Source organism: Coloeus monedula, assembly GCF_965178545.1.
Source record: "Coloeus monedula genome assembly, chromosome: 21".
Lineage (NCBI taxonomy): Eukaryota > Metazoa > Chordata > Aves > Passeriformes > Corvidae > Coloeus > Coloeus monedula.
The window spans coordinates 9917563-9944078 of record NC_138801.1 but is presented as its reverse complement, the minus strand read 5'-3'; the positions used below and the strand labels follow the sequence as shown (position 1 = coordinate 9944078).

The 26516-nt window shown below is 49.8% G+C and overlaps 1 protein-coding gene across 4 annotated transcripts; it reads left to right on the top strand.

Moving 5' to 3' along the window:
- Positions 1-184: 184 nt before the first annotated feature.
- FKBP15 (FKBP prolyl isomerase family member 15) lies at positions 185-25347 on the top strand. 4 transcript variants are annotated; one of them, XM_082295131.1, is made up of 30 exons: positions 185-293; positions 1546-1655; positions 1960-2044; positions 2606-2675; positions 3771-3845; positions 4884-4982; positions 5349-5498; positions 6198-6266; positions 7165-7308; positions 7733-7878; positions 8886-8934; positions 9636-9755; positions 9991-10084; positions 10755-10858; positions 11499-11592; positions 12329-12438; positions 12814-12924; positions 13539-13633; positions 14224-14326; positions 16020-16052; positions 17564-17735; positions 18597-18733; positions 19053-19208; positions 19619-19771; positions 20094-20186; positions 20612-20722; positions 21532-21639; positions 21828-22558; positions 22978-23068; positions 23704-25347. In XM_082295131.1, the coding sequence occupies exons 1-30, from the start codon at positions 241-243 to the stop codon at positions 23776-23778; spliced, it is 3741 nt and encodes a 1246-aa protein (XP_082151257.1). In that variant the 5' UTR covers positions 185-240; the 3' UTR covers positions 23779-25347. The 4 variants fall into 4 exon arrangements, with proteins under 4 accessions (XP_082151257.1, XP_082151258.1, XP_082151256.1 ...); XM_082295132.1 differs by having other exon boundaries at positions 1957-2044; positions 19634-19771; XM_082295130.1 differs by having other exon boundaries at positions 1957-2044.
- The last annotated feature ends 1169 nt before the right edge of the window (positions 25348-26516 follow it).

Here is a 26516-nt window from a genome sequence, read left to right as displayed (position 1 = left end):
CCTACCGCAGCCACCCAGAGCCCCAAGGCTCCGCCCCACACGCGTGGGCCCCCAGCCCCGCCTCTTCGCTCCCGCCAAGCCACGGCCCCGCCCCGCCGGCCCCGCTCCCCGCGGTGCTGCTGAAGCCCCGCCCCTGTGACGTAGACGCTGCCCTGTGACGAAGCCCCGCCCCCCGCCCCGTGCCGGTGCCTCCGGGCCGTGAAGCGCCCGTCCGCCCGCCCGCCCCGGTGCTCGCTGGTGATGTTCGCGGCGGCCGAGGAGGACGACGCCGATTTCCTGTCCCCGGCCAGCGGGTGAGCGCCCGGGGCGCGGCGGGACCCCTTCCCCGCCAACGGGAGGGCGTGGCGGCCCTGGCAGGCCGCGGGGCCGTGGCCCCGGCTCCGGTGAAGGCCCGCGGCGGTGAGGGGCGGGCAGGCCGCCTCCCGTGCAGCCGGGCCCGCGGCCGGGGCTGCCCTCCTGTGACTGGGGGTGCCGCCGGGGCAGTGCCCCTCTCCTGTCCCGCTGTGGGAGCGGCGTAGGGGCAGCCCGGGAGGGGTCCGGCTGCCGGCGGGGCTCGGAGGGGCCTCCGGTGTGCCCGGGACAGGGGTCTGGGGTTTGAGACCCCGCCCGGGGACCCCTGGCTCCGCTTTGCTCGGGGAGCTCCTCCCGCAGGGGGAGGCGGAACCGCCCCGGGGTCCCGGTGTTTTCACTTCAACAAGGAGTGGGCGGAAGGTCCCTGAAGTGCCGCTTTGGGGCTGTTCGACCACTGGTGGCTCCTCCCAGGCTCTTCACCAGGGCTCCGCTTGGATCGTGTCTGTGTGTAAGCACATCCAGGTTCTTGTATCGCTGACTTGCTGCCGCTCCAAGAGCCGCGATTCCAGCTCTGTGTATTCCCCACCCCCTTCCAGGAGCTTCTCTTTAGCAGTTCTTATAAACTAATCCTCTTTTTAGAAAGTTTAGTTATTTTTTAAAGCAGACTCACTGACAGTGGTGTCATCATTTGTTTGAATTATTCCCTTGTCCCGTGATACCAGGCATAGCTGAGCCTAACTGGCCTTCAAGCAGTGAAATTGCAAACATCATATCCTGAAGGAATAACCTCCAGCATTAAACCCTCTGCCCTTAGCTGGGAGAGCTTCTGCCCTCTTAAAACTTAATGGGAGAATGTGTTTCCTGGACAATTAAAGAAAAAAAACTTCAGGAGCTGAATGTGTAGTTTCTCTGTCACATTTTTTGGGGCGGTATTTTAAGAATCAACTATTTTATGTGAAGCTAGTTCTAGTCATTGCTTCAAAGTACCTTCTTTTCTGAGTAGTTTCAGTTCTTAAACCTTCAGTCGATTTTTGAGGAAATGAAACACAATTGTACCACTTTCCCAACCTCTTTATCTACAAGTTCTTCCTATTCAAAGTTAAATGGTTAATTAGCATAGAGCAACTTAACCTGCAGCCCTTTGTTAACTTCCAAAGTGATGGTAAATACTTTGATATAACTTCTAAATAAGGGTGTTCATGATCTATAATGCCTGTCTTAAATGAGGCTAAATGGTTTTATTTCCCTTTCTAGAGCCAGATTAGCCTCCCTGTTTGGCCTGGATCAAACAGTCTCAAGCCCGGGAAATGAATTCTTCCAGTTCACTGCGCCAAAGCAGCCCAAGAAGGGTCAAACAGCAGCTGGTGAGTAACGGGGCTTGAGAGTGGGGAACACACTCAGCAGCACATGTGTGTGATGAGAACAAGGCCCCTTGTGAAGAGCAGCAGAACAAATCATTCCCTGAGCTTTCCTCAGCGATGTTGTCCTCCAGCGCCCTCCTACACCTGCATTTTCAATTTGATTTGGTAATTTTTGAACACAAGTCTTTGGGGTTTTTTTGTAATTTCCTTCTGGAGTTATTTTTTCTCTGGGGAAGGAATGTGTCGTGGTGGTGCCACTGGCCAGTTCTGTGCCTCTGACAGATGTTCTGCTCTCTGTCCCCAGCAGGCCAGGCCCAGAAGGCGCCTGTGGCCCCGGCAGCCTCAGGAGCCCCCTCGGTGTTGGTGGCCACCGCGGTGCTCGCGTATCGATAGTAAGTGACTTCTGCTGACCTGGTGCACTCTGTGTCCCTAATCCCAGAGGGGAGATTTTTTTTTTTTGGCTAAATGGGAAGAGACAGTTGTTTTCAGACATACCTGCATGGTAGAAATGCTGCAAGTGGAAGCTTCTGCTCGAGAACAGTTTCAGTTGCTGCGCTGCAGCTCTGGGTAGGGCAGTTCTGACATAAAGAGCAAGTTGTGGGTTTGGCTGTTGCTGGGAGCTGTTGCTGGCTGCTGGGCTGATATGTGCACTGCTTCAGGTGGCTCTGTTAGGGGCCTGTGGCTCATGCATTTGAGAATTGAGGCATGAGCAGAGTGAGAGCACTAAAACTGCCTGTCTGATGCTGCCATCATGGAAGAACTCTTCTGCCCTGGACCTGTGAGAGCAGTTTTCAATTCACTCCACAGTGTGTGCTCTTGCTTGTGGGCAAGCAGGAATGTCTCTAAGCTAAGCGAGGCTGCCTGACATTTTAGGCCTGAGGAAAGGGACCTGAACTCTAAAGAATTCTGAGTTAGGGACAGTTCTGCAGCTGAATGTCTCCTTTATCTTCCAGTACAAATGGGCAGTACTTGAAGCAAGGCAAGTATGGAGCAGCTGTTGTGGGGAACCACGCTGCCAAAGAGGTGAGAAACACTTCCTTCTCTAACTCTCATGCTGAGGGCTCACTGGTATGCCCAGTAAATTGGTGTGTTTGAAAGCTACTTTGAAAACTCTCATCCATCCTTGATGCTGGCATCTGTGATGTTTCATATTCCCCAAGTCCTGATTCATGTCTCACTAAGTTGCTTCTGATTTGGCAAGAATAAAATATATCTTAGTTTGGTAACTAAATTCCTGAGTCAGTGATCTGGGAAGTGTTGAGCTGTGTTGTTCTGGGTGAGCTGGGGAGGACAGGGAGTGCAGGAGGAAGCTGAAGCAGCCTTCCTCAGGCTGTGAGATATCACATCCAGCTGGGAGCAGTTAGTGGGTCACTCCCAGTTCACCACTGAGCTGTGCCACGTTGTGCCAGCAGTGCAGGTGCACAAAGGAAAACACATTTCCTTAATAGATTGTGTTTAGTAGAGCCAGATATGTCAATAAATATCATATCTGTGTTGTTTAGTACTAGGAAAGCTCCCTCCAACTCAGTCTGTTACACGTTAATGGGCTTATGCAAAGAAAAAAGATTACACACACAGACATCTTGAGGCTGGATATTGGGGAAAATGTCTTTCCCAAAAGCGTGGTCAGGCATTGGCACAGCTGCCCAGGGCAGTGGTGGAGTCCCCATCCCTGGAAGGTTTAAAAGCCATGTGGATGTGGTACCTGGGGACATGGGTCAGTGGTAACCTTGGAAGTGCTGGGGGAAGGATTTTGGATGTCTGTTCCAACCTGAATGACTCTGTGATGGTTTTATGCCGTGTGTAGTGAGTTCTGTGTCTGGGAGGGTTAGTGCACCATCTTTTTCCACTGGAACTGTGAAAAATGTGGAATTAGTTAAAGCATGTTGCTTATTACAAACCAATGAGTTTGACTTGCTTGGTTACTGCAGTTAAATAAAACCCTTGAGAATAAGCCAGTTTTAATAGGTGTCACAAAACTCTGTTAAGTATTTTTGCTGTGGTATATTTGACAAATAAATACCGAGCCTCAGGCTCTGTGTGTGACAAAGCACCTTAGAATTGAAGGCATTTAGAGTTTCTGTTCTTTTTCCCTGTCCAATTCCTTGTGGAATCCAGTACAGGATCCTCCTTTACATCAGTCAGCAGCAACAGATCACCTCTGCAAGGATCCATCCAGGCTTCGTGCTCACGGTGAGGCTCTGGCTTAGAAAAGCATTTGTTGATCACAGCAAACACAGGGTTGGCTCTAAAATTCTTCCTGAAGCCTTGGTTTGTAACCTTTGAGATCAAACATCTGAGTGACCGAGCAGGAGGTGTCCCAGTGACTGTTCTCATGTATTGCACAAGAGGCCCTGAGAGCTGCCTTTTGCAGAGCACCTCCTCAGGAGATTTCCAAACCAAAACCCCTGTAGGAGGTAAAGGATTACCTGTGCTCACAGAGGTGTTTTGGGGTTTGCAGCCCTGTGATGGATAAAACCAGCAAAATTCCTTCTGCTGAGAATTTCTAATTAAGTGTCTGAGAGAATACAACTGAGTAAGCAGGAGGAAATGACAGCAAGGAAGTGTTTTCTCTCAGAAAATTGACACTCAGCATTTTCCTGCTGTTGAGAACAATCTGGAACATTGTAAGCCCTAAAATGGGATCTCTCAGGGAGTTGGTTTCTGCCAGTTCTACAGAACATTGATGTGCTGGTTTGCTGTTCTTCTTCAAATTTCTTGGTATGATGGATAGAAATTTCACTCCAAAATAATGAAACTTCTGTCCCAGCTTAGACCTTGCTCTCTAGTTCTATAAGCACGTTCTTGAAAAATTAATGGGTTATGTAGTCACTTCTGGTGACGTGGGTTTTTAGAAGTGAGGAAGAAGTGACTTCTCCAATTGATTCTGGAAGTCTAAATAGAATAAATTATGAAATGTAAATTATTTACACTTAAAAATTCTCAGTATATATTAAAGAACCAGACTTCAAGGAAGTTTCTGGAATGTTTCACCTTCCTGTGTGAATTGCAGCATCTAGGAAGAACTTAATATTTGCTCAAGTATTTGAGTTATAATAATTCTTCCATTATAATGAGCACATAAATAAAAGCAAATTCTGAACTTGGGCAGTAGAACAGCAGGGTTCTTCCTGCTTAATTTCAGGAGCTCTTATTTTAAGCTGCTTTTGGATGTGGGATGTGGAATGCATCACTTAATGCCTAAGATAGGACTGATTTCCTTTCCCACAGGTTCAGCCCAACAATTACAGCACGTTCTATGATGATCAGAGGCAGAACTGGTCCATCATGTTTGAGTCAGAAAAGGCAGCAGTGGATTTCAGTAAGCAGGTAACTGCTCACCTCTGGGCCAGGCAGTTCTTGATGGCTTGTTTACAACAGGGGCAAGTCAAGTTTTATTTTCATTGGAGTTCAGCTTTGAGTGTCTGCATAACTATGATGGAGACAGAGCTGAGAGGAGCCTGCCCTGAGTTTTGTTCATTAAAACAAATCTCTTCCAGGCAGGGAGCCTGTTGGTTCTCAAGTACTGTAGAGCAGAGGGTGTTTAATCAGCAAAATTCAGCACAAGGAAACATGGAATGCCCTGGGAGTGCATTTCTAATGGGGGCTCGATCAGCACAGCAAGGAATGCATCAGATTAATGAGTGGAACTTGTCCATTAAGGGCCAGAGACACTGCCAGGCTTTCCCTCTGCAGGTGTGCATTGCCAAATGCAACAGCTCCCCAGCACTGGACTCAGTCCTCTGCCAGGATCTCCTCCTTGGAGAAGGGCAGGGAGTGGAAGGAGGAGACTCCCTGGAGGTTGCCTACACGGGGTGGCTGTTCCAGAACAACGGGCTTGGACAGGTAAAGACATTTCTGCCACCTCCTAATGCTGAGTTGGACAGTCCTTGGAAGGAACTTGCACATCTGGCATAGTACTGGTGTTGATGTTAAAGGTGTATTTTGGGCATTTATGGCACTGTAGGTGGGGTCATATGTATTGCCTATAGAATATTAAGGGATTCTGGCACATTACAAAAAAATTTCCTCACTGAAAGGGTTGTTGAGCATTGGCACAGGCTGCCCAGGGCAGCAGGGGAGTCACCATCCCTGGAAGTGTTCAAGAACCATCTGCATGTGGTGCTTGCGACATGGTTTGGTGATGAGTATGGCAGTGCTGGGGGAATGGTTTGGCTTGGTAATATCAGAGGGCTTTTCCAACCTTAATGTTTCTATTACTGTTCAGGGGAGGTGACTGAAATACTTTTAAACTTCCTAGGCACTCTCACACACGAGTATTTAATGTTATGTTTTGCTGGCCCAGTCCTGTCCTAAAGCAGGTCTAAAATCTGAGTCTCCAGTTGTCATTCACTCCATGAAATTGTACTTGAGGAAGTGGACTAAAGCTCTGTCTTATGGCTCAGAATTAATTTTGGTACTAGTGGGATGGGAAATAGCATTTAACCAGAGGTTCTAGGAGTTTATGGAATGTGTAAAGTAGTGTTCAGAATCTTGAAACAGTTGGGAAGTCCATGTATTCTGTGTTCTTGTTCAACTCTCCAGGTGTTTGACTCTAATGTTAACAAAGACAAGCTCCTACGGCTGAAGCTGGGATCTGGAAAGGTCATCAAGGTACAACTTCTGGCACTTTCATTATAATAATTGAAGTCTCAGAGCTTTGAATTACTGCAGATCTTGTTCAGGATTCATATGTGCTATTTCTGTTCCATTTATTAGCAAACACTCAGTGACTCACTCAAGCTTTTCCTTCTTCGTTTGTGCAATAGAGCCCAGTCTCCTTTTCAACACCAGTGTTAGACAGGAGTTGTCCTCCCTGGGAAAAAGAAAACTTCCTGTTTTCAGGAGCTGGGGTTTTATTGTCTTTGTTTTTCTGGAAGCCACTTAGTCCATTCCCTTGTTCTTGGGGAACTCTGTTTCTAAAGGAACTAATTTTTTGTCTGGGTGGTGTGATGTTATCCCATAAAATCAGGGTTTGAGCCAGAGATGCTTTTGTTCAGGACACTTCCATGACCTGAGTAATTAATGTATGCTCTGTTACAAGTTGTCCTTTATTGAACATGTGCTATTTGTCTATTTTATTTATTTTATCCTGGTCTATTTTATTTATTTTATCCTGTATCTTACTAATTTTGCCAGGCTGTTAAAGCCATCTGGTTCAGTGCTGGCATCCCTTGGGAAGTTTGCATTGCTCTGACTTCACGTCCCTCGTTACAACTATTTTCTTTAGGTGCTTTGTCAATCTAACCAGAGCAATTCAGATCTCTTTGGAACGCAGTTCTTCCCCAGACTGCTGAGTGAGGCCACAACTCTGTGGTGAAGCTGCATCTTTATTCTTAAGTTAACACTGGAATTTACAACTGGCTGTCGTGATTCGTGGCAAGACAAAGGTTTAGTGCTGCTCACTGAAAAGAAACAGGATTTTGCAAGGATCTCTCTCTATCTCTCTGAACTAAACTAATGTCACTGATCCAGCTGTTGCTTTCTCTTCTGTTGCCTCTGCAAACCAAAGGGCTGGGAAGAAGGAATGCTGGGCATGAAGAAAGGGGGCCGAAGGTTCCTCATCATTCCCCCAGCCTGGGCCTACGGGGCTCAGGGCGTGGCTGGTCGTGTCCCTCCAGACTCCACGTTGGTGTTTGAGGTGGAAGTCAGGCGGGTGAGTGTTTCCTGCCAAATGTTTGGTTTACATCTCTTTTGTGACTGCAAGGTGGGAACCAGCTCTCAGTGTGAGGACTCCAGCTCAGAAGCTATTAGAAACCTCAGCAAGATATATATCTTTAATTAAAACAAACAAACAAACCCAAAGTAGACCCCTAAACCCAGAAAATCCCTCAAGGCTGTTTGTCTGTTGTAACTGTCTTGGGACTTTTTAGTTGTCTCATTTGTGAGTCACTTGGGAAAAAAAAATACTGTGGGAGGAATGAGAGGGTGTAAAGATTCAGCTTCTCCGGCTCTGAATGAATTGGCTGCTTTTCCTTGAAGTGCAGGAGCTCCACGGGGAGTGGCATCACAAACAAATTGATGAAAATTTTTACAGGAACCCAGAAAAACAATGGTTTTTTTGCTACCTGCTTTTTAAGGTGAAGCTGGCAAAGGAGTGCTCTGCTTCGGATGGGCTGAGTGTCAGTTCGAGGGATTCCCCTGCACCTTCTCCAGTTCCCAGCTCAGATGGCTTCTCCTCAGACACGGGTTTACTGCCTCCCTCCACCATCCCTCCAAAGCCTGGGTAAGAAGCAGCATGGTTTAAACAGCTTTCTGTGTTAAGGGTGGGGATGCCCATCAGCACAGTGCTGCACTAACACAGCATTTGGCAAATGTGGGGCCTCTGTGTGCCAGCTCAGTGCCCTCCATGTGGCAGAGCAGTGCTTGCTAACAGGACTTGCTGGAATTTTCTGCTTGAGTGCTGGCTTCCAGATTAAAGCAGCTGGAATGGGCTCCAGTGAAGGAAGTAATTCCTCTCCAGCATTCCTGAGATCCCATGGGATTGAGCTGTGCGGGTGCTGCTCTAACAGCTGTCTCATCTCAGCTGGCATTGTTGTCATCACTTTGGACCTTCTCAGTCTCTACAACTCCCTGAAAAGAGGGTGTAGCCAGGTGGGGTCGGGTTCTTTTCCCAGGTAACAAGTGACTGGGGAGAGGAAATCGCCTCTTAAGTTACTCCAGGGGAGGTTTATGTTGGATGTTAGGAAAACCTTCACTGACAGAGTGGTCAGGCAATTGGCACAGGCTGCCCAGGGTGGAGTTACCATCCCTGGAGGCTTCAAAAAATGCAAATGTGGCACTTGGGGATGGGGTTTACTGGTGAATGTGCTGGTGCTGGGTTAGTGTTTGGTGATTCAAACTTAGATGTATTTCCCAACCTTAACAATGCTGTGTTCTGCTCCTTAAATTAAATGGGTCAGCCAGCCTTTTTAGGGAGTCCAAGTAAGTTCTGCTCTTGTTGCCATAAATAGTTTGTTATTGGACTTGGCTAAAATTGTTTGTAGCAGAATGTGGTCATTACAGCAATTAACAAAATCATCTTTCTATAGTCCCCTGTTGCCACAGTGATGTCCTGAACATATCTATGGATAACACTGCAAAAATCTCCCAGAAGTGTAGGCTAAAATAAATGCTCATGGTGTAAGAAAACAGCTTTCCTAAGGAGAGGGGTATTTAATGGTATTTATTAATCCAGAATGTTGGCTCCTGAATTTCCTCCTGGTTAATCTCCACACCTGTTTGGCTTTGCAGGGAGCCAGCTGTTCGGGCCAAGTCCAACTCCATCAGTGAGCAGCTCGCAGTAAGTGCTGGCTTTTCCTAATTTGAAGCCTGAGTAGGGAAGTTGATTTGTTTTCACCTTAGCATTGGCTACTGCTGAAGATAAAGTGAGCATCATGCAAGCAAGACACTGGAATGTTCACCTTACAGCAGCTTAGGGCCTTGTTTTGAAGGAATTAATGGTTGGACTTGATGATTAATGCTTGGACTCTATGACCTTAAGGGTCTTTTCCAACCTTAATGATTCTGTGATTACCAGGACCACAGGAATCTCAATCCCAGTTGCCACTCTTAAATGCAAAGCGACTTTGACCATGTGGATGTTCACAAGGCTACTTTTGAGATAAATGGACAAATTTAAAATAGATGACAAAGGAATTGGGTCATTCAGGATAAGTTTATATAGCTGCATGAGAAGACTTTGTGTGTGTGCTTCCAGACAGAAAAAGCTGCTAAGCAGCTTCCTGAACTCACACATTTTCTTGTTGGTGTTTTGTGCAGGGATAGATTTTTCTCTGTGATGACAGCACTGTCATCCCAGAAGGAGGATATCTAAAACAAGCCAGATTAGCAAATCCTGGTGCTACTTGTGTGCTTGAAGAGTCGATTTTCACCCAGTCATTGAAAAATTGAGTCAAAATGAAGTCGGAGATTTAGAAGTGTTTGTAATACCTCAAAAGCCTGGGCTGAGACAAAGGGAAGGTAACTAAATGTTTCTTTTAGAACCCCGATGTAGCAAAGGCAAAGCTGATTTCTCGGATGGCCAAAATGGGACAGCCCATGCTGCCTTTCCTTGCTGGGACAGCAGGGAGTCAGCTGGACTCCAGTGACTCGGAAATAGAGGTACCAGTTGGTCACAGCAGGGTGACTCTTGCACTGCTTTTCCTACACTGGGGGTTGCTTAAAGTGGAATCTGTAGCAGTGACTCTCCCCTTGTCCAGGGAAAGTCTGCTCTGGTTCTGGGTCAGAAAGGTTCCACTTGGGTTCATGGGTTAACACCTTGTCTCAAGTGACCTTGGGCTCAGGCTGTTGGCTTGTTCTTTGGTGTATCTTGTAACATGCAGAAATATTTTTTTAGGATCCAAATACTCTGAGAGGGACAACACAGCCACTGGCTTCAACCAGACCCTCCCAGCCAGCTCAGGCAGTGCTGCCCACAGTGTCCACACAAGGTAACGTGCTGGGGAGCTGCTGCACTCCCATTCCACTCCATGAGGGCTGTGGGAATGGAGGATTCCTTCCAGGAACCGAAATATGAACTGAAAGCTTATAAGGCTTGCTGATCCACAAGCCACTAATCTATGAAGCACAAGACTGAATCCTTGGAGTGTTTCTTCACTGGGGTCTTGTGCTTGAGGAAAAGCAGCCACTGTGCCTGAGCTGTTCTGTCACTGGGCACTGAGATGTGCAGGACATGGGATATGTAAATGGAATGCTATGAATCCTTTCCCAGTGAACAGCAGCTTTTAGGAATGATGGAAATCCAAGTGAAGGGCAGCAGAGGGCTGGCAGCTGTGCAGGGCTGGATGTGTCTTCCCATGATGGAATGGTCACATCAGCTGATGGTCAGCTGAGCAGACTTTGGAGTCGGTCACCTTGTGTCAATAAACTTCAGAGCTGTCTCTGCTGAATGAAAAGAGGTTGTTTAAGTGTAGCTAGAAGTGGGATTTCTAAGAAAGGTTACTCTTTTCTTGACTGAATTTCATTTCATGAGGTTGCAGAAAGGCTTTTGTTAAACTTTTGCCTATTTAGTGATTTTTTTTTTTTTGCCATTTCACACTAGGTGAATTAAATTCTTTCGAGCTGCTTTATGGCATGCTGAATTTATTTCTTCCTTTTCAGTACCTCAAGCATCTGGTGCTGCACCCTCAGTATCTTCTGCTGCTTTAATTCCTGCAACGATCCAGCCCCATTCAGCTCTGCCTGGAGGAGCACAGGGCTTTCAGGTACCAAAATGGAATCAAGGAGAATATTGGCACTTTTGTCCTTTCTCCTGTGTCTTCTCCATTGCTTGGAGCAAGGACTTTAACATAAGGATGAGAATTCCAGGCTGTTTCCTGTGACTCTTTGGCATTCTCAGGTTTTCATCACATGCCTATCAAATTCATTCAGAAAGGGCTTATTTTCTGTTTATGTTCCTTAAACTAAGGATGAACCAGGCTTTGTTAATACCTGGTTTTGTACGGGATACCATAAAAGCTTCCAAGTACTTGAGCAATGAGCAGTAGAATTGCAATTAAACTGTGTTGTGCTTTTTGAGCCCTTTTTAGGCAATAACCTTGTGTTCAAATTAGCATAACTTCCGAGGGTGCTGTTCATGTACTGATCTCTGACTCTCACAAATGTAGGGTAACATGGTTTTGCTTAAATTTGAGTGAAGATGGGAACTAACTAAGCCTCAAAAGAAGAGTATTATTTTCCTTTCACAATGACTGTTGTGTATTTTGATTTTCCAACTCCTTAATTCTTGGGTTTTTTTTTCTTTCCAAACATCATCCTTGCTCTTGGGCTTAAAAAAAGTGTGAAACTGTGAGGACATGGGGACATAGCAAAACACATTCTAACCTATTGAACTTGTCCTGCAAGGCATATCCAGGAGTGGCATTTGCTTACCCCCAAACTGCTGCATCTGCTTCTCAGCTCCAGCCTGTGGGTCAGATGTATCCTGCTCCTTACCAAGGTATGTTTTAAAAGAAGCCTCTGCTTCTCAGAGGGCTACAATTCCTGCAGAAAACTGTTGGTGATGATGATTTAGTAGCTGTGGTAGCACTTTGCTGTTTCACAAATGTTTATTTTTTAATAGCAAATAGGGGCAAACACTTCCCAATAAATATCCATCTCTTTCTTACCTTAAGGAGATTTGTGCAGTGGGAAAGGGGCTGGAATTTCTGGGTCTTCCCAAGACTGGGTATTACTAAAGGAATTTGGTAGCTGGTGTTTCCAGTTATAAATAAAACTGTAAAAGTAACCAGCTCCTACCAGCCAAGGAAAGAATTGAAGTGTAAAAGGCATAAGCCAGAAAGGACTAAAGGCATTTAAAGAACCGTTGAAGTCATCACAGTTGGTGAAGTCTTGAGTGTAGCTGAGCCTGTTTTTTCAGTGCAGTTTCAGAAGCTGACCTTCATTGCTGTGGTTTGATTGTGCCTCTGCTTTGATTGTACCTCTGCTCCTCTGGGGGCTTTGCTCTTGTTGAGCTGAGCTGTCACGTGGCTCCAGAATTTTCTGTACTCATCAGCCTGCCTGCTGAGGTTATTTGGGAAATACCTACATTATTAGTTTTCCAAATACCACATCCCTTTTATTTCTGGGCAGAGAGTGGCTTTCCTGGTGGCAGGCTTCATGGTGCCATGCTTTTGCTGTGTCTGTGTGCAGGTATTTCCCCTTGTTGCTATAAATCTCTCTCCTTTCCCTTCAAGCACCTGGAGATGTCACTTCCTTTTTGATGACAGAAGCTCGGCAGCACAACACTGAAATCCGACTGGCTGTGAGCAAAGTCGTGGATAAAATGGATCACCTGGCTGCCAAGGTATGGCCTGCTCCTGTCCTTCCTGCTCTCCAGGTGTGCTGAGAGCAGTTGGCTCTGTTTAAATGCCTGCATTAAGTTTAAGTGATACAGTAAATGAGCAAAATTCCAATATGATCACGTTGAAGTGGCAGCATTTCAGCTACTGTGAAAAAGCCAAGCTTAGGCTTGGGGAAAGGTGCTGTCTTACTGTCTTGAATATCATGTGCTGCATTGTTTGGAGGGATTCCTTATCCTGGGAGGAGTCTAGCTTGATTTAGTAGCCTGTTCCCTGCAGCTGAGCAGAAGGAACAGTGAAGTGCCCCTTTGCACATGTCTGACTCATACCTGCATCCATAAATTCATTCCAAATGGCTTAAGAATGGCTTATCCCTGCAGGTGGAGGAGCTGAAGAAGCAAAGCACTGCTAACAGCTCCCTGCTGCCTGGCATCTCCTCTGTCACCATGGAAGCCTCCATGATCATGAGCAATATCCAGCGCATCATCCAGGTGAGCTCTCACTTCCATCAGGAGCTGGGGCTCAGAGTGTTATCCCTAATGAGAGCAAATGTCCATCCACCCATGGGTTCTGTTTTCGTTTGGCCAGAATGAGGATGAGACTTATGATTCCCAGCCCTCTTTCCCCCTCCAAAAAGCTCTTCTCAACACTTTGGGGTTTGGGTACTTTCTGAGCTGGACTTGTTGGTATTTGATAGGCCTTGGCAAAAGGTTCATGTGGGAGAAGTTCAACTTCTCAAACAGTTATGGATTTAACCCCCAGCCTCCTGCAAAACAGCTTCACAGCTGAAGTACCATGTTGTAAAAACCACCTGCTTCTGGTATTCACTACTTACTTTTATGCTTTGAAGCCTTTCTAAGCAGCAGATTTAAAAACTTGGGGGTTGTGGGTAAAAAAGTCAACCAGACGCCATATTTTCTAGAATGTGATTTGGCAGCCACTGTCCTGTGCCAGGATCTGCTAAACATGGCACGGTGCCTTCCTGGGCTGTTACCACAGGAGGGACAAGCCTCACCATTGTCCTGCAGCTGTGCAAAACAAAAGTTTAACAGCTGCTGCAAGGAAATCTGAGTAAGCTGAATACTCATGCTGAGCTGTGCTTTAGGAGAATGAGAGACTGAAGCAGGAGATATTTGAGAAGAGCAGTCGGATTGAGGAGCAGAATGAGAAGATCAGTGAGTTGATTGAGCGCAACCAGAGGTAAGGGGTGGGAACCTCACTGCATTTCCAGACTCTCCATTTTACACTTGGGCATAACTGAGGGGTGTTTGTTAGGAGAGAGCCATATTCTGATATTTTAAATTTTTTTTCTAAGGTATTAAAAGTGTGGGATTCCCCCCACCCCCTCTTTGCAGGGCTTATCCCCAAAACTCTGATTTACAGTAAACATGAATGTGTAAAAGGGGAACAAAATCCCTCATGCTGTTCTCAAGCACACTTGCCCTGCTTCTGGGAGTTGCTTTAATTTTGCTGGCTTTTTAGTGAGGTTGAAGAAATTGTAGGGGATGTGGTATCCTTGGTGAAGTTCAGCTGATACCAAGTTATCAAAACTCTTGGAACATGAGACGTTTTCAGAGAGGTAAAGCACTTACCCCAGCTGATAAAATCTCTGCTGTGCCAGGCACAGCTCTCCCACCCCTCTGAGATCAGCACATCCTGCAAAATTGTCTGGGACTTGCCATGAGTTCCACAGAGAGCTTCTGTGCTTTGAAATGTCCCCTTTTCTGTCTGAGGCCTTGGCTCCAAGCCCTGTGTTCCCAGGAATGCTCACGGGGTCTCCCTGTTCACAGGTACGTGGAGCAGAGTAACCTGCTGATGGAGCAGAGGAACCACTCCCTGCAGACAACAAACGAGAGCACACAGGCAAGAGTGTTGCATGCAGAGCAGGAGAAGGTAATGGTGGCATGAACAAAGCCAGGGTTGTTGCATTAAAAGATGCTGAAGCCTTGTTAGTCAAGGCAGTTTTCTTAGAAAGCAACTGCAGTTCTGAACTTTGTTTTGAGAAAAAAATGGAATGTTTTGATGGCTTTCATGACAAAAGCATCACAGAGGATATAACCATTTCATGCCGTCATAACTTTAATGTTCTTATCTTGTAGGAAAGTGACTGATTTATTTTTTAACTGAGTAGGCATGTGGCCAATGTGTTGAGGAATTGTGTATCACAGGGCTTTTAAGCTGGAAATACTTCAGTTATTTAGTTGCACTGATAGTTCCAGAAGAGTTTAATTCCTCCTATTGAACTGACATAGAGTGAAGAATAATTATTTCCTACTGGAGTTTCTTCATTGCACTTTTGTGCTTGTTTTAATGCTAATCAAAAGCTGTTTGTTTCTCCCAGTAGCACGTTGTGCTTTTGGGAGAGGGACTGTTGGGAAATAGCTTTAAACCAGTGCAGTGTGTTTATGCATGGCTGCATATCCTGAACCATCCCTGCAGGCCAGCCTAGCCCAGGTGTGCTGCCCTGGCTCTGCCATTGCATGGTGCCTGCTCTGCTTTCTCAAGCACTGGCTTCTTAAATTACACCAAGTTCAGCCTTGCACTGTGCTCTCCTGCTGAGATGTGTCTCTTTCCAGTTCAAATGGGAGGTGACAAATGCTTCCTCTGCATGAGAACCGTAACTTGGTGCACCTAAAACTGACCAAAACTGCAGCTTTCCAAAGTGTGGTAAAGAGCAGAGCAGTGAATGGCTGATGGTGGTGAGAGCAGACAGGGAAGGGGGCTGGTTTTCCACCCCCAGCCCAGGTTGTATACCCATAATATGTAGGAGTGTGAGAGATTCTAACCAGGAATAAGTCAGACTGAAATAAGAAATTAAATTCCTTTCTCAGTGAGGACAGCATCCTGCTGGTGCAGTAAATAACTTGGGGAGGAATCATGTTGTGGAGGTAGAAGATCCTCAGGAGTGTCTTGGGCCTCATCTTCAGCAGGACCCCACTGACTGAGCAGTTGCTGCCCAGGGTTGATGTTACAGGAGCAGGCTTCAGGCTGTTCCAGCAAAGCCCTGACTTGCACTGGGAGATTTCCCCTGGTTCTGGGAGAGTATTGGCTGTAAATATGAAGGCTGGTATTCCTTCCTCTTCCCTTTATCTAACCCAGCTTGCCCTGGGACTGCAGTCACTGAATCCCCAGGGACAGACAAATCCAGGGAAGAGAACTGGAAGCTGTTTTATCCACTGTTCACACACAGATAGGGACCCAGCATTTATTTGGTTGTAGGCAGGATCACTGAGGTGTTGGTAACTCACTGCTTTTGGGTTATGGATCCTTGGCCCACAGGCTTTAGGTGAAGGCTCTGTGTACCATCAGTAATTCCCCACCTCTCCAGTGCAGGTCACACCCAGGACTGCTCCCACCTGTGGTGTGTGACATACCCTAAGGATACCTTTAGTGTCTTTCTTTTACATCAGGCTTCACTCCCTTTTCCTGTCTGAGCTTTTACAGTTCTTGGAGTAATTTAAAGGCTTCTCTGGCATGCCTTAGGCTCCTGCTGTGAAGCATTTTGCTTTTCTGCTGATGAATGCCTCTGCCTTTCAAGTTGTGTTCTTAACCCTTCCTGTTTCCTGTCACTGCTTTCTCTTCCCAGCACATGCTGCCAGTGGATCGGGGCTGGGACCAGGTGAGGCAGTGTCTGCTGACTGTGTAGGTGGTAGATGGTTGTGCCCTAGGTAGTGCCAGCCCAGCTTCCTCTTGAACTAGAAACTGATTGGCGTGAAAAGAATTGTCTCAGAGCTTGAATTAGCACAGATCCTTCACTGGGGGGAAAGGGCTTTGTAACTGGCAGTGTCTCCCCACTGGCCCCCTCTTTCTTGGGGAGCCCTTTCCAAGAATTCTCTCACATTGCTGCTTGTTCCACTCCCCATGGGAGAACAGGATCACTGTCAGAGCAGGTACAGGTCACCCTGGATTCTTGGTGCCTGAAAGCTGGAGGCTGGAGCTGACCTGTGGACATGAAGCATCCTCTGTAGAAACTTCTGTCTAGTAACACTTCCTGTTGTAGGATTTCCTATTTTTGTTTTCTTTCTTTGCCATTAAAGACAGAGGCCAGGGTTAAAATAACCTTTAGGTGTCTTTAGCTATGCCATGGGGTTTGGTTTTAGCATGCCAGGGGTTAGTAGAGCAGTGGGACATTTATGGAAACACGAGAGGAAAGCAGATCTGGTTTTGGCCACTCTCTGAAATGCTGCCTCCTCTTTAGAATGAGTGGTGTGGTATCCCAGCCCTCCAGGTCAGCACATCCTCATTCTCACCGTAGTTGGAACAATTTTGCTCACACCTCTTCTCTGCCACAAAGTGTTGGTCCTAGTGTGGAGGGAGTTCTTTTAGGGGGGATAAAGCAGAGAGAAAATCCAGTTCCCCTGAACTCACCTGTTACAAGAATGTGAAAAGTCTGTTGGGAATCTCAAAACAGGCAGAGGTGTGGAAGCTGTTCAGGGATTCCTTGTGCAAGTTCTGTCTTTGCAGAGCATCCTCTGAAATTTGTGTGTCACTCAACAAGACTGGGAACGGGACTTTGTGTCGGTCTTGATGCCTTGAGCCCCTGCTAACGTTGTTTGCAAGGTGTCTAACAAGCTGTGCTAGTGCCTGGTTTTAGCTGAGTCACTGCCTCTCAGCAATCCTAAATCCAAACAGGTCCACAAATGACTGAGAACTGCTGGGAAATGCCAGCCTTGCCCATGGGCAGCTGAGGTGACCTCGTGCTGTGTGCTCTGGGGACAAGGTGCTCTTTTGGCTGGGACAAGCCTGTGTTTTAAGTGGCTCTTCAGTGATTTGTAAGCTTATGGAAGACAATTAAATGTTGGAGCCCAGGCTTTTTACTCAAATAGATGTTTTCATAGCCTTAAAACTGAGTAGAGCCACCAGGCACTGGTACCAGGCTTAAACACCTTTAACCTTTCCAGGAAATCTCACTGGCTTGAACTGATGTGGTGATGAGGTTGTTGGTGGCCTCGGGCAGCTTTCTGGTCAGTCTGGACAAAAGTGACATGGCAAAAAAGTCATTGCTGCCTTTTCAATTTGGAGATGTCTTCCCTGATAGGGCCTCCAGCCCTTTTCCAGCTCTTCCTGAGAGAATAATTCTGCTGCTTCCTCACACTTCCCTTTTTTTCCCTGCTCCATTTTGTGCTCCAGGCCAAAGTTGCAGAGGAGCTGGCAGCTGCCACAGCCCAGGTTTCCCAGCTGCAGCTGGAGCTCACTGCCCACCAGAAGAAGGAGATGGACCTGAGGAAGCAGCTCTCCTGTGCTGTGCAGGATGCAGAGAGACAGGAGGCACAGCTCAACAAGCTGCAGGCACAGGTGGCAGGTGAGGCTGCTCCTGCCCATCCCCTGAGAGCTCCTTCATGGCTCTTCTATCAGTCATAGGTTTTTCCTGTCTTCTTGGGGTACCTTCCTGCTTTCACTAGGATCAGTCACAGGGGATGGAAGAGGGATATGGATGCACTGAAATGTCTGAAGGATGTGCATCCTTGTCACCACTAAAGGCAAAGTGGGGTGACTCTACAAACAAAATCATCCTGTTACAGGGATGCCTTTTGTAGAACAATCTCTTGGCTTTTCTGTCCAACATCCTGTAGAGCAGCCAGAGATGTCCCAGTGGATGGAAAGTTAAAAGCTGAGGTGTTTTATGGCCACATTCCTCTGTGCTGGGCACGGGTGTGGCCCCACCCTCAATCCTGGGGTCAGTTCTGGGCTCCTCATGACAAGAAAGTCACTGAGGGGCTGGAGCAACTCCAGGGAAGGGAATGGAGCTGGGGAAGGGTCTGGAGCCCCAGGAGAGGCTGAGGGAGCTGGGAAAGGGGCTCAGGCTGGAGCAAAGGAGGCTCAGGGGGGACCTTGTGGCTCTGCACAAGTCCCTGACAGGAGGGGGCAGCCGGGGGGGTCGGGCTCTGCTCGCAGGGAACAGGGACAGGAGGAGAGGGAACGGCCTCAGGCTGGGCCAGGGGAAATTTAGGTTGGATCTTAGGGAAAATGTCTTCACAGAAATGGTTGTAAAGGATTGGAACAGGCTGCTCTTGATAAATTCCAGTCCCCACTGCAGGCACAAGCTGAGTTGTTGGCTGCACTGTGTAGGAGACGCTGTTCCTCCCTATCAGCCCCAAAATGTACTCCCCTGCAGTGGGAGTTGCACCCAAAGCCACAGGGAACTGTGGGGGTTTGTTTGCAGAGCTCCAAGAAGCCTCTCAGGACACTCAGAGCAGGTTCAAGGCCGAGAAGCAGAGCCGCAAACAGCTGGATATGAAGATTGCAGCACTGGAGGAAGAGCTGACAGACCTGAGAGTGGAGAAGGAGACTCTGGAAAGGGTATGTGCAGTGCCAGCAGCAGAGCTGGAGGTTTCAATTGTTTACTGAAGGTTAACCCAAGGCTAACCAAAGGTTCTTGCTTTTAAATATATAAGTTAAGTAAAGCTTGACTCATCTGCAAGCTGGTGGGTCTTTGTGCTTATGTGGGTTTTATTTATTTATTTAACGTCTTACCCAGTAATGTGTCGACCTTCCCTGAGATAACCTCAGCTTGATTTCAGGTGATGAAGTTCCCTGCCCAAAGCAGCTCTGTCTGCTTGAGGGAGAGAAGCTGCTTTGGTGCAGACTGGCCTATTCTGTGTCATGTTCTGTCCTGCAGAATCTTGCAGAGAGGAAGAAGAAATCCCTCTCAGAGAGAGCTCAGGCAGAGGAAGAGATGGAAGAAATTCGCAGGTCGTACCAGCAGGAGCTGGACAAGCTCCGGCAGCTCCTGAAAAAGGCCCGGACCTCGACTGACCAGGCAGCAGCAGAGCAGGTGAGGAGTCAGGGGAGCTGCTGCTCCAGGTCTGGAGGGCTTGTGGCAACCTCCACATGGGAAATAATGTGAAGAGGCTCGAGTAGGGGAAGAGTGGAAGCGTTACTTGCTTGAATTTGTGGGTTAGTGTCAAACTGAGGAAAGCAGAGGAACCAGATTGAGCTTGTAGTAGAGAGAAGAATATGGGACTTCTGAGGAGTGAAAGGTTGTTTAGAAATATGCCAAGAGGTCTGAAATCTTAACCAGACCTTCTGGCCAGCTTGGGGTTTGTGGCTGGAGCTGAAGTGAGAGGTGTGGGCAGGAGCTGGTGGCAGCCACTGTGCTGCACTCTGTGTGGGTGTCCAGCCCCGGGCTTTCACCTCTTGTGCAAACACAGATCGTGTGTGTGTGTTCCTGGTGGTCTCTTACAGCTGTCACTGATCCAGGCAGAGCTGGAGTCCCAGTGTGAAGCCAAATGTGAGCGTGCCCTGGCCTCAGCCAAGGAGCAGCACGTCCGGCAGTGCCAGGAGCTGTGTGAGCAGAGGGACTCCCTGCAGCACCAGGTGGCCCAGCTGGAAGAGAAGGTAAAGGGCTGTTCTTCATTGCTCTAGTGGGCACTGAATACCAGTAGCTGTTACCAACAGTCTTCTCCACCTTACTGGGGCTTGACTTTCTAATTTCTTGCCTGTTGTGGAGTTTGATCTCAGCCATCGGAATGTGCACTTGTTCTGTTGGGTTGGTGGGTTTATGGAGGAGGGAGAGCCAAGGTGCTGACAGGGCTGAACTACAGCAACAGCTACAACTTCCACTTGTCTGCACTGTCCTGAGCAGCTGCTTGTGAGCAGAGGCTGGTTGGAGTGGGTGACACTGCCAGGGGCTGTACCTGCTCTGGTTCTTGTGTTTCAGCTCACGGCTCTCAAACACTCGAAAAAAGCAGAGGAGCAAAAATTGACTGAGGTTCAGCAACGTTTGGAGGAACTGGAACCTATCCAAGAGAAGGTAAGGGAATAACAGCAGCTGGATGGGAACTGGAGTGCAGGGAACACCAGCCTCAGGCTAGTCCAGAGTAATGAGGATGGGAGTTTCAGAATATGGTAGGGAAGGACAATTGCATGGGGTTTCCAGCAAACCAGAACAGGCCAAATAATGAGACCCAGGCCTCATTTCACTGGGATCTCAGTGATGCTGCACCCCCCCCCCTCCATTCTTGCTGGCACTTGAGGAGCTGGTGACACAACTGTGACTCTCCCAGGCTGGGCTGGGTGTCCTTATTCTGCTGCCATTGCTTTCAGCCAAGTCTTTTGTGACACTATCAGAGCTCTGCTTAAAACTCCACTCAGAGTTTGAACCCTCCCCAGCTCACCCCTCGAGGGGAGGCTCTGGTGTGAGGAGCTGCTCTGAGGAGGGTGGGTTTCCCTTGGCAGTACTCAGCCCTCCAGGCAGATGTGCTGCTGCTGAAGGCTCGCTACGAGGAACGGATCCGAGACCTGCAGCAGGATCAGGATGGATCTTCCCCTGCAGACTTCACTGAGCAAGTGAGCTTGATGACTCCTCAGTACTTTTCCTTCCTAAGCAAATGGATGTACCTTGAATTATTTCTTTTTGAACTGACATAAGAAGGAAAAATAGAATTTTCTCCACAGAGCACTGTGTTTGTAGTAACAGTCCACAGAGGAAGAAAGGATGGGATCTTAACCTAGAATTACAGTCACACAGGATGGTTTGGGTTGGAAGAGACCTTAAAGCCCATCAATTCCACCCCTGCCATGGGCAGGGACACCTCCCACTGTCCCAGGCTGCTCCAAGCCCCAATGTCCAGCCTGGCCTTGGGCACTGCCAGGGATCCAGGGGCAGCCACAGCTGCTCTGGGCACCCTGTGCCAGGGCCTGCCCACCCTCCCAGGGAACAATTCCTTCCCAAGATCCCAGCTAACCCTGCCCTCTGGCAGTGGGAAGCCATTCCCCCTTGTCCTGTCCCTCCATCCCTTGTAAACAGCCTCTCCATCTTCCTCTTGCCCGCTTTGTTGCCTGACTTTTATCTGTTGTTGTTAAAACTCTAGATTTGAGGTTTAGATTTAAAAACTAAAGTAAGAAAGCAGCGCCAGTCTGCCTTGGCTTTGTGCAGCCTGCCTTAGTTTGGAGGGATGAGTTTGGTGCACGTGGAGTGGTTCTGAATTAAGGTGGCCTGATCTTGTGAGGATTTCTGGTTTGAAAAGTGGATTATTTGAAAAAACACCTTTTTGTGTTTGGATTTATTGTTCCTTCCCCTGGAGAAGTGCCTGATGTTGAGTGCAGTGTTCACATGCCAATGAATTGTATCTGTTTCCTGTCTTGCCCTTTTGCAGGTCAAGAAGATAATGAATGGTGTATTTCAGTCTCTTCGGGGTGAATTTGAGCTGGATGAGATGTACAGTGGCAGGACAGTCCTGGGGGTTGTCATGAACACTATCAAGGTATGACAGGGGTCAGAGAAGAGAGAGAGAGCCTTGGGCTAAAACCTCAAATCTGTGCTGTGAGACTGAAATAACTGAGGGAGAATTTGTTGTGGGTGGCAAAGCAGCCTGGTAGGAGGAGGTGATGCAGGGATCTGTGATGGTTTGTATTTAGGGTATAACCCGTGTTCTCTCACTCCCTTTTCCAGACTGTGACACTGCAGCTGCTCAACAGGCAGCAGGAGAAGCCAGACCATGGCAGAGAAAATGGGGAATCTGGCACAGGAGCAGGGAGACAGGAGGGGTCACCTGGAGCAAAGACTGAGCACGAAGAGCCCCTGCAGCACAGCCCAGCACAGAGCACTGCACCACCAGCTGAGCCTGGGGAAGCAGCCAGAGGCTCCCTGGAGTCTGAGCAGGAAGGCCAGGCTGCTCCTCACCCTGCCAGGCCCAGAGCTCCTGAGGAGGAGCAGGGGACACAGAGCAGTGGGGTCACAGAAGAAGAGAAAGTTCAAGAGGAGCATCTCCCTCCCACAGCTGAATCCAGCCCGGATCCAGAGAAGGGGCCTGTACTTGCAGGACAGGCTGTTCCTGGGCTGCAGCAGAGGCTGGAGAGTGTTCCCATCAGGGAAGCTGACCCAGAGCATGGTCCCTCTGCAGTGCCTTTGCAGGCAGAGGCTGCAGAACCTTCTGTTCCAGAAGCCAAGCCAGGAGCAGTGGATGAGGCAATGCTTCCAGCACATCCAGCTGTGGAGCAGAAGGCAGAGGAGGCTGGGGGAGGTTTAGAGCCTCCTCCCTTAAATGGGGAGAATGGGAGTGGCACAGATCCATGGGATGGAGCTGCCTCAGTGTCCAGCACAGCACAGCCAGGCTCAGCTGTCCTGGGAGGAGCTCCAGGATTGCAGGAACTGAGCTCCAGCCCCAGGCACACGGATTCCAGGTGAGGGGTGGTGCTGGGCTGCCTGGGGCAGCAGCAGGCCCAGAGGCTGGGCCAGGTGTGCCCCTGCTGCAGGACAGCACAGGCTGGGGGGCTGCAGCCCCCTCATAGTGCTGGCACTGGGTGGCACCAGCCAGGACCTGGCACAGACCAGGCTGCCCAGGGCACATTCCACTGGGAACAGCCCCAGAGCAGCCTGGTGTCTGGGGGAGGCAGTGGAGGACATTCCCAGGGGAGTGTGCAGTTCCTGTACAGTCTGCTCCTGGTGCCTGCCAGGTCCCAGAATTGCCCTGCACTGCTGAGCAGTACCTGCCACAAAGGTTTCCCCCAGTGACAGGGCTTTGCCATCTCTCTGTGACAGAACTTGGAAAAGCAAATCCCATCCTCTGAGAGCGAGCTGTTCATTCTTTATCTCCTTGCAGCCTCTTTGAGGATGACAACTTCTTTGAAACGGCATCTCCTAAACCGCTGAAGCCTCAAGTTCCCTCTGAAGAGGAGGATGAGGAGGAAGTGGTATGTATTTGGGTATTTGGGTATGTGGGGCTTTGTTCTGGGTCTGTAGCTTGTCTGTAAAATCCTCCCTGTGGCACTGGGGGCCTGGCTGAGCTCAGAGCTTCCCATCCATTCCCTGTGTACATCAGGAGTGTCTGGGGTGGTGACGGGGCTGGCTGGGCTGAGGGAGTTGTGGCAGACTCCTGCTGGCATGAAATCAGTGGGACTTGCCAGGTTTAACTGAAGGGTTTTTGTGTCTGGCCCCTCTCCAATCCCTTTCAGCCTGTAAGCAGCTCCTGGAATCATAGAACCACAGAATCCTTAAGGTTGGAAAAGACCTTTAAGATCACATCCAACCATCCATGTAGCACCATTCACCATTGAACCATGTCCTCAAGTGCCACATTCACCCACTTTTGAATGCTTGCAGTGGGCCAATGCTTTAAATTCCTTTCCATCAAGAATTTTTCCTGGTATCTAATCTAAACCTAATCTAAACACTTAAGACATCACATGAGAAATAAAAGCTGGGGTAATGAGGCTTCTTGTTCCCAGCTCCTCAAAGCTGGCAGAGATTTCAGAGCAGTTTGTGTTGTGATTATGACATCCCAGGAAGCTGCTGGGGCTGAGCAGTTTCCCTCTGGTGTGGCTTGCAGAGCATGAAGGGGCGTCCCCCTCCCGCGCCGCTCTTTGGTGACGATGATGACGATGACCTGGACTGGCTGGGATGAAGATGTGGCTGCTGAGCCCTCTCCTTTGGGCATGGCCTCTTCCTGTGCTCTGAGCCCTTGGCAAGCTGCACATGTGGGACATTGGGAATGACCAGGGACTTCCTGGGCTCTTGTCCTGCAGATGGATGGGGGCTGGCAGCAGGGGGGCTCCTTTTGCACCTCTGGGTGCTCAACCCCATTGCTCTGAGCTGCCAAACACTCTGGGCTTGGGCTGAGTGCAGGAGCCACCCAGTCCCACAGCACATCCCACCACTGTCCCCCTCCCCTGAGCCCTGGATTCATTAACCTCAAACTTTATGCAAATAGGAACTTGATGAAGAGCTTCAGTAGAGTGAATCTGGCAGGACCCTGCAGTGGCAACAGCCTGTTAAAAAATGAATCTAAAACCTCCTTCCCCAGTGAAGAACTCCTTGGAGTATTTCTCTTAGTCCCCAGGGTGGCTCCCAGGGACGTGGCACCCTTTCCCCACTGTGTCTGAGCCATAGGGAGATTCTGTCTGCTACTGCAGATTCCCCCAGGACTCCCAGTCAGGTGTTTCTTGTGAGCCCCTGGCTCTGCACAAGCAGCCTGGGGAGCCCCGAGGGCTGAGGTGGTTCAGGTGGGCACCGACTCAGAGCTGGGGTAGAGGTGCTGCTGGACCTGGGGTGCTGCTGGACCCTGGGCCTCTGTTAAGGCAGGGCTGTAGCAGCTGTGCTGGGTGCAAGGAGCCCAATCCCTGCTGTGTTACTCAGACACTCAGGGGCAGCTCCTCTCGGGTGCTCAGAGCTGAGGTGGTTTTTGCTGGGCTGTGTTTCCCTGTGGGAGCAGCAGCTCTGGGATGTGCTGATTGTTTGGGAAGTCCTTCCCCTCAGCCCAGCTCTGCTCCCCTGCCTTTGGCTCTGCTGCTGCTAAGGTGTGACCATCCCAGCCCAAGTTAAACTGTACAGGGGCGTGGGACACAAGCCCCAGGCTGGGCTGGGCTGGGCAGTTTGGGGTGTCACCCTGCACTCTGAGGGGACCAGGAGGGGAAAGGAGTGAGGACAGAGCTGGGCAAACAGCCTGGGGTTCTCACAGCACTTTTATTCTCCACTCCTGGGCACTAACACAATTTCACCCCAGAAGTCTAAACCCTTCCTAAAAGGAAAGAACTTCAACTAATTATCTTAATTCTCTGGTTTAGTTTCTACACCTGTCTTTACCATCTCTGATTGGAATTAGATTTGTGTTCCCCTAATGGTGATTCCTTGGGAGGAAAACACCCAAAAGAGCACTGGGTGATCCTGTTGGGGTGTGTGGCAGGTCCCTGTGCCACACCCTCTGTCCCAGAGCTTGCCAAAGGCAGCTGAAAGTGGGGCAGAGACTGAAGCCTGTGACAGGTGCCCTGCTGCCAGGCAGGGTGACCTGAGCAGGGCTGTCCTGGGAGTTACTCGGTGCTGAACATGAGGGTGTTTGAAACTGGATTTTCTGAGGGTCCTTGTGCTGCTCTGAGTGTCAGGGCCCTGAAGTGGCCTCTGGCCCCGTCCATCAGTGTCCCAGGGGACATCACTGCTCCTACTAACAAGTTCCACTTCTTGTTCCCCGTTACCCATAGACACCCTGAGGGATTCGCATTTCACTTCTCGGAAAATAAAGTGCAATTAAACCTGTATTTTTTGCTTGCAGTGGCTTTACTTTAGTCTGGCCTGTCCCCGGGTGCGGAGTTCTGACCCAGAGGTGGGTGAATCACGCAGGACTTTGCTGAGGCTGTGCCCCAGGGGCTGTTGCTGGGGGCTGGGAAGGAGAGGACCCCCTCCTCCATCCTGGCCCTGGTGCTCAGCCCCTGCCCTGCCTGCCGAGGCTCACGGACCCACAGAACCCCACCAGGACACGGAGCTGGGCCCATGTCTGGCTTTAATGTCTCGTGTCCCTGAGGGGCTGAGCCTGTCCCCGGCTGCCTCCTCCCGGGAAAGGGCTCTGGGTTGCCTTGGAACAGCTTCGCCCCCAGGGCAGCACTGCGGGACCCTCCCGTCCCCTCTGAGCCCGGCCTCGCTGCCGGCGGGGCTGCACCGAGGCGCAGGCGGGGAGCGTTCCGGTCCCTGGGCCTGCGCCACCGGGAAGCGACGCTGGCCCCGGGCTGCGCCTCCCGCCGAGCTGTGCCGGGGCCATGCGGGATGGAGCGTGAGCACAGCCGGACCCCGGGGGGGGGGGGGGAAGCGCTGCAATAAGTTAATTTTTAAAGAGTCCGATGGCCGGGGGCTCTCGTGCGGGGCAGCCGAGCGTCCTGCGGGCCCCAGGGCTGCATCCAGGCCGGTGCTGAGCCCTGGCCGTGGCCGTGTCCCTGCCCACCGAGGTGTCCACGGCCCGAGATGTCCCTGACCGGGTCCATCCGCTGGGGTGGGGTGGGGTGGGATGGGAGCCCCCCTTCGCCATCCGGACCTACTTGAGGAAGACGAGCAGGAAGAAGGTGGAGACGATGAGCACGAGGATGCCGGCGGCGAAGCCGAGGCGCAGGTTCTCCATGGAGGCCAGCGGGGGCTGCGTGTCCAGCAGCAGCCCCCGGCCCAGCAGCCCCAGCACGAAGGCGTGGTGGGCCTCGGAGCCGCGGCGGAGGCCGCAGGGGGACACGGAGCTGCTCACGGTGAACACGGGAGCGTGGGACGAGCACACCGCGGCCACGGAGCGCGACGAGCCCTGGCCGGGGTCCGGGGGGGCACCGCCGCCGTTCTCCTGCCGCTCCCCACGCGGGGTCCCCGGGTCCGGTGTCAGCCCGGGAGCCGCCG

Coding starts and splice junctions, on each gene's coding strand:
- FKBP15 (XM_082295130.1), top strand. CDS start 241: ATGTTCGCGGCGGCCGAGGAGGACGACGCCGATTTCCTGTCCCCGGCC. Junction 12,439..12,813: donor TGGATCACCTGGCTGCCAAG/GTATGGCCTGCT, acceptor TTATCCCTGCAG/GTGGAGGAGCTGAAGAAGCA. Junction 14,327..16,019: donor TGCATGCAGAGCAGGAGAAG/GTAATGGTGGCA, acceptor TTCTCTTCCCAG/CACATGCTGCCAGTGGATCG.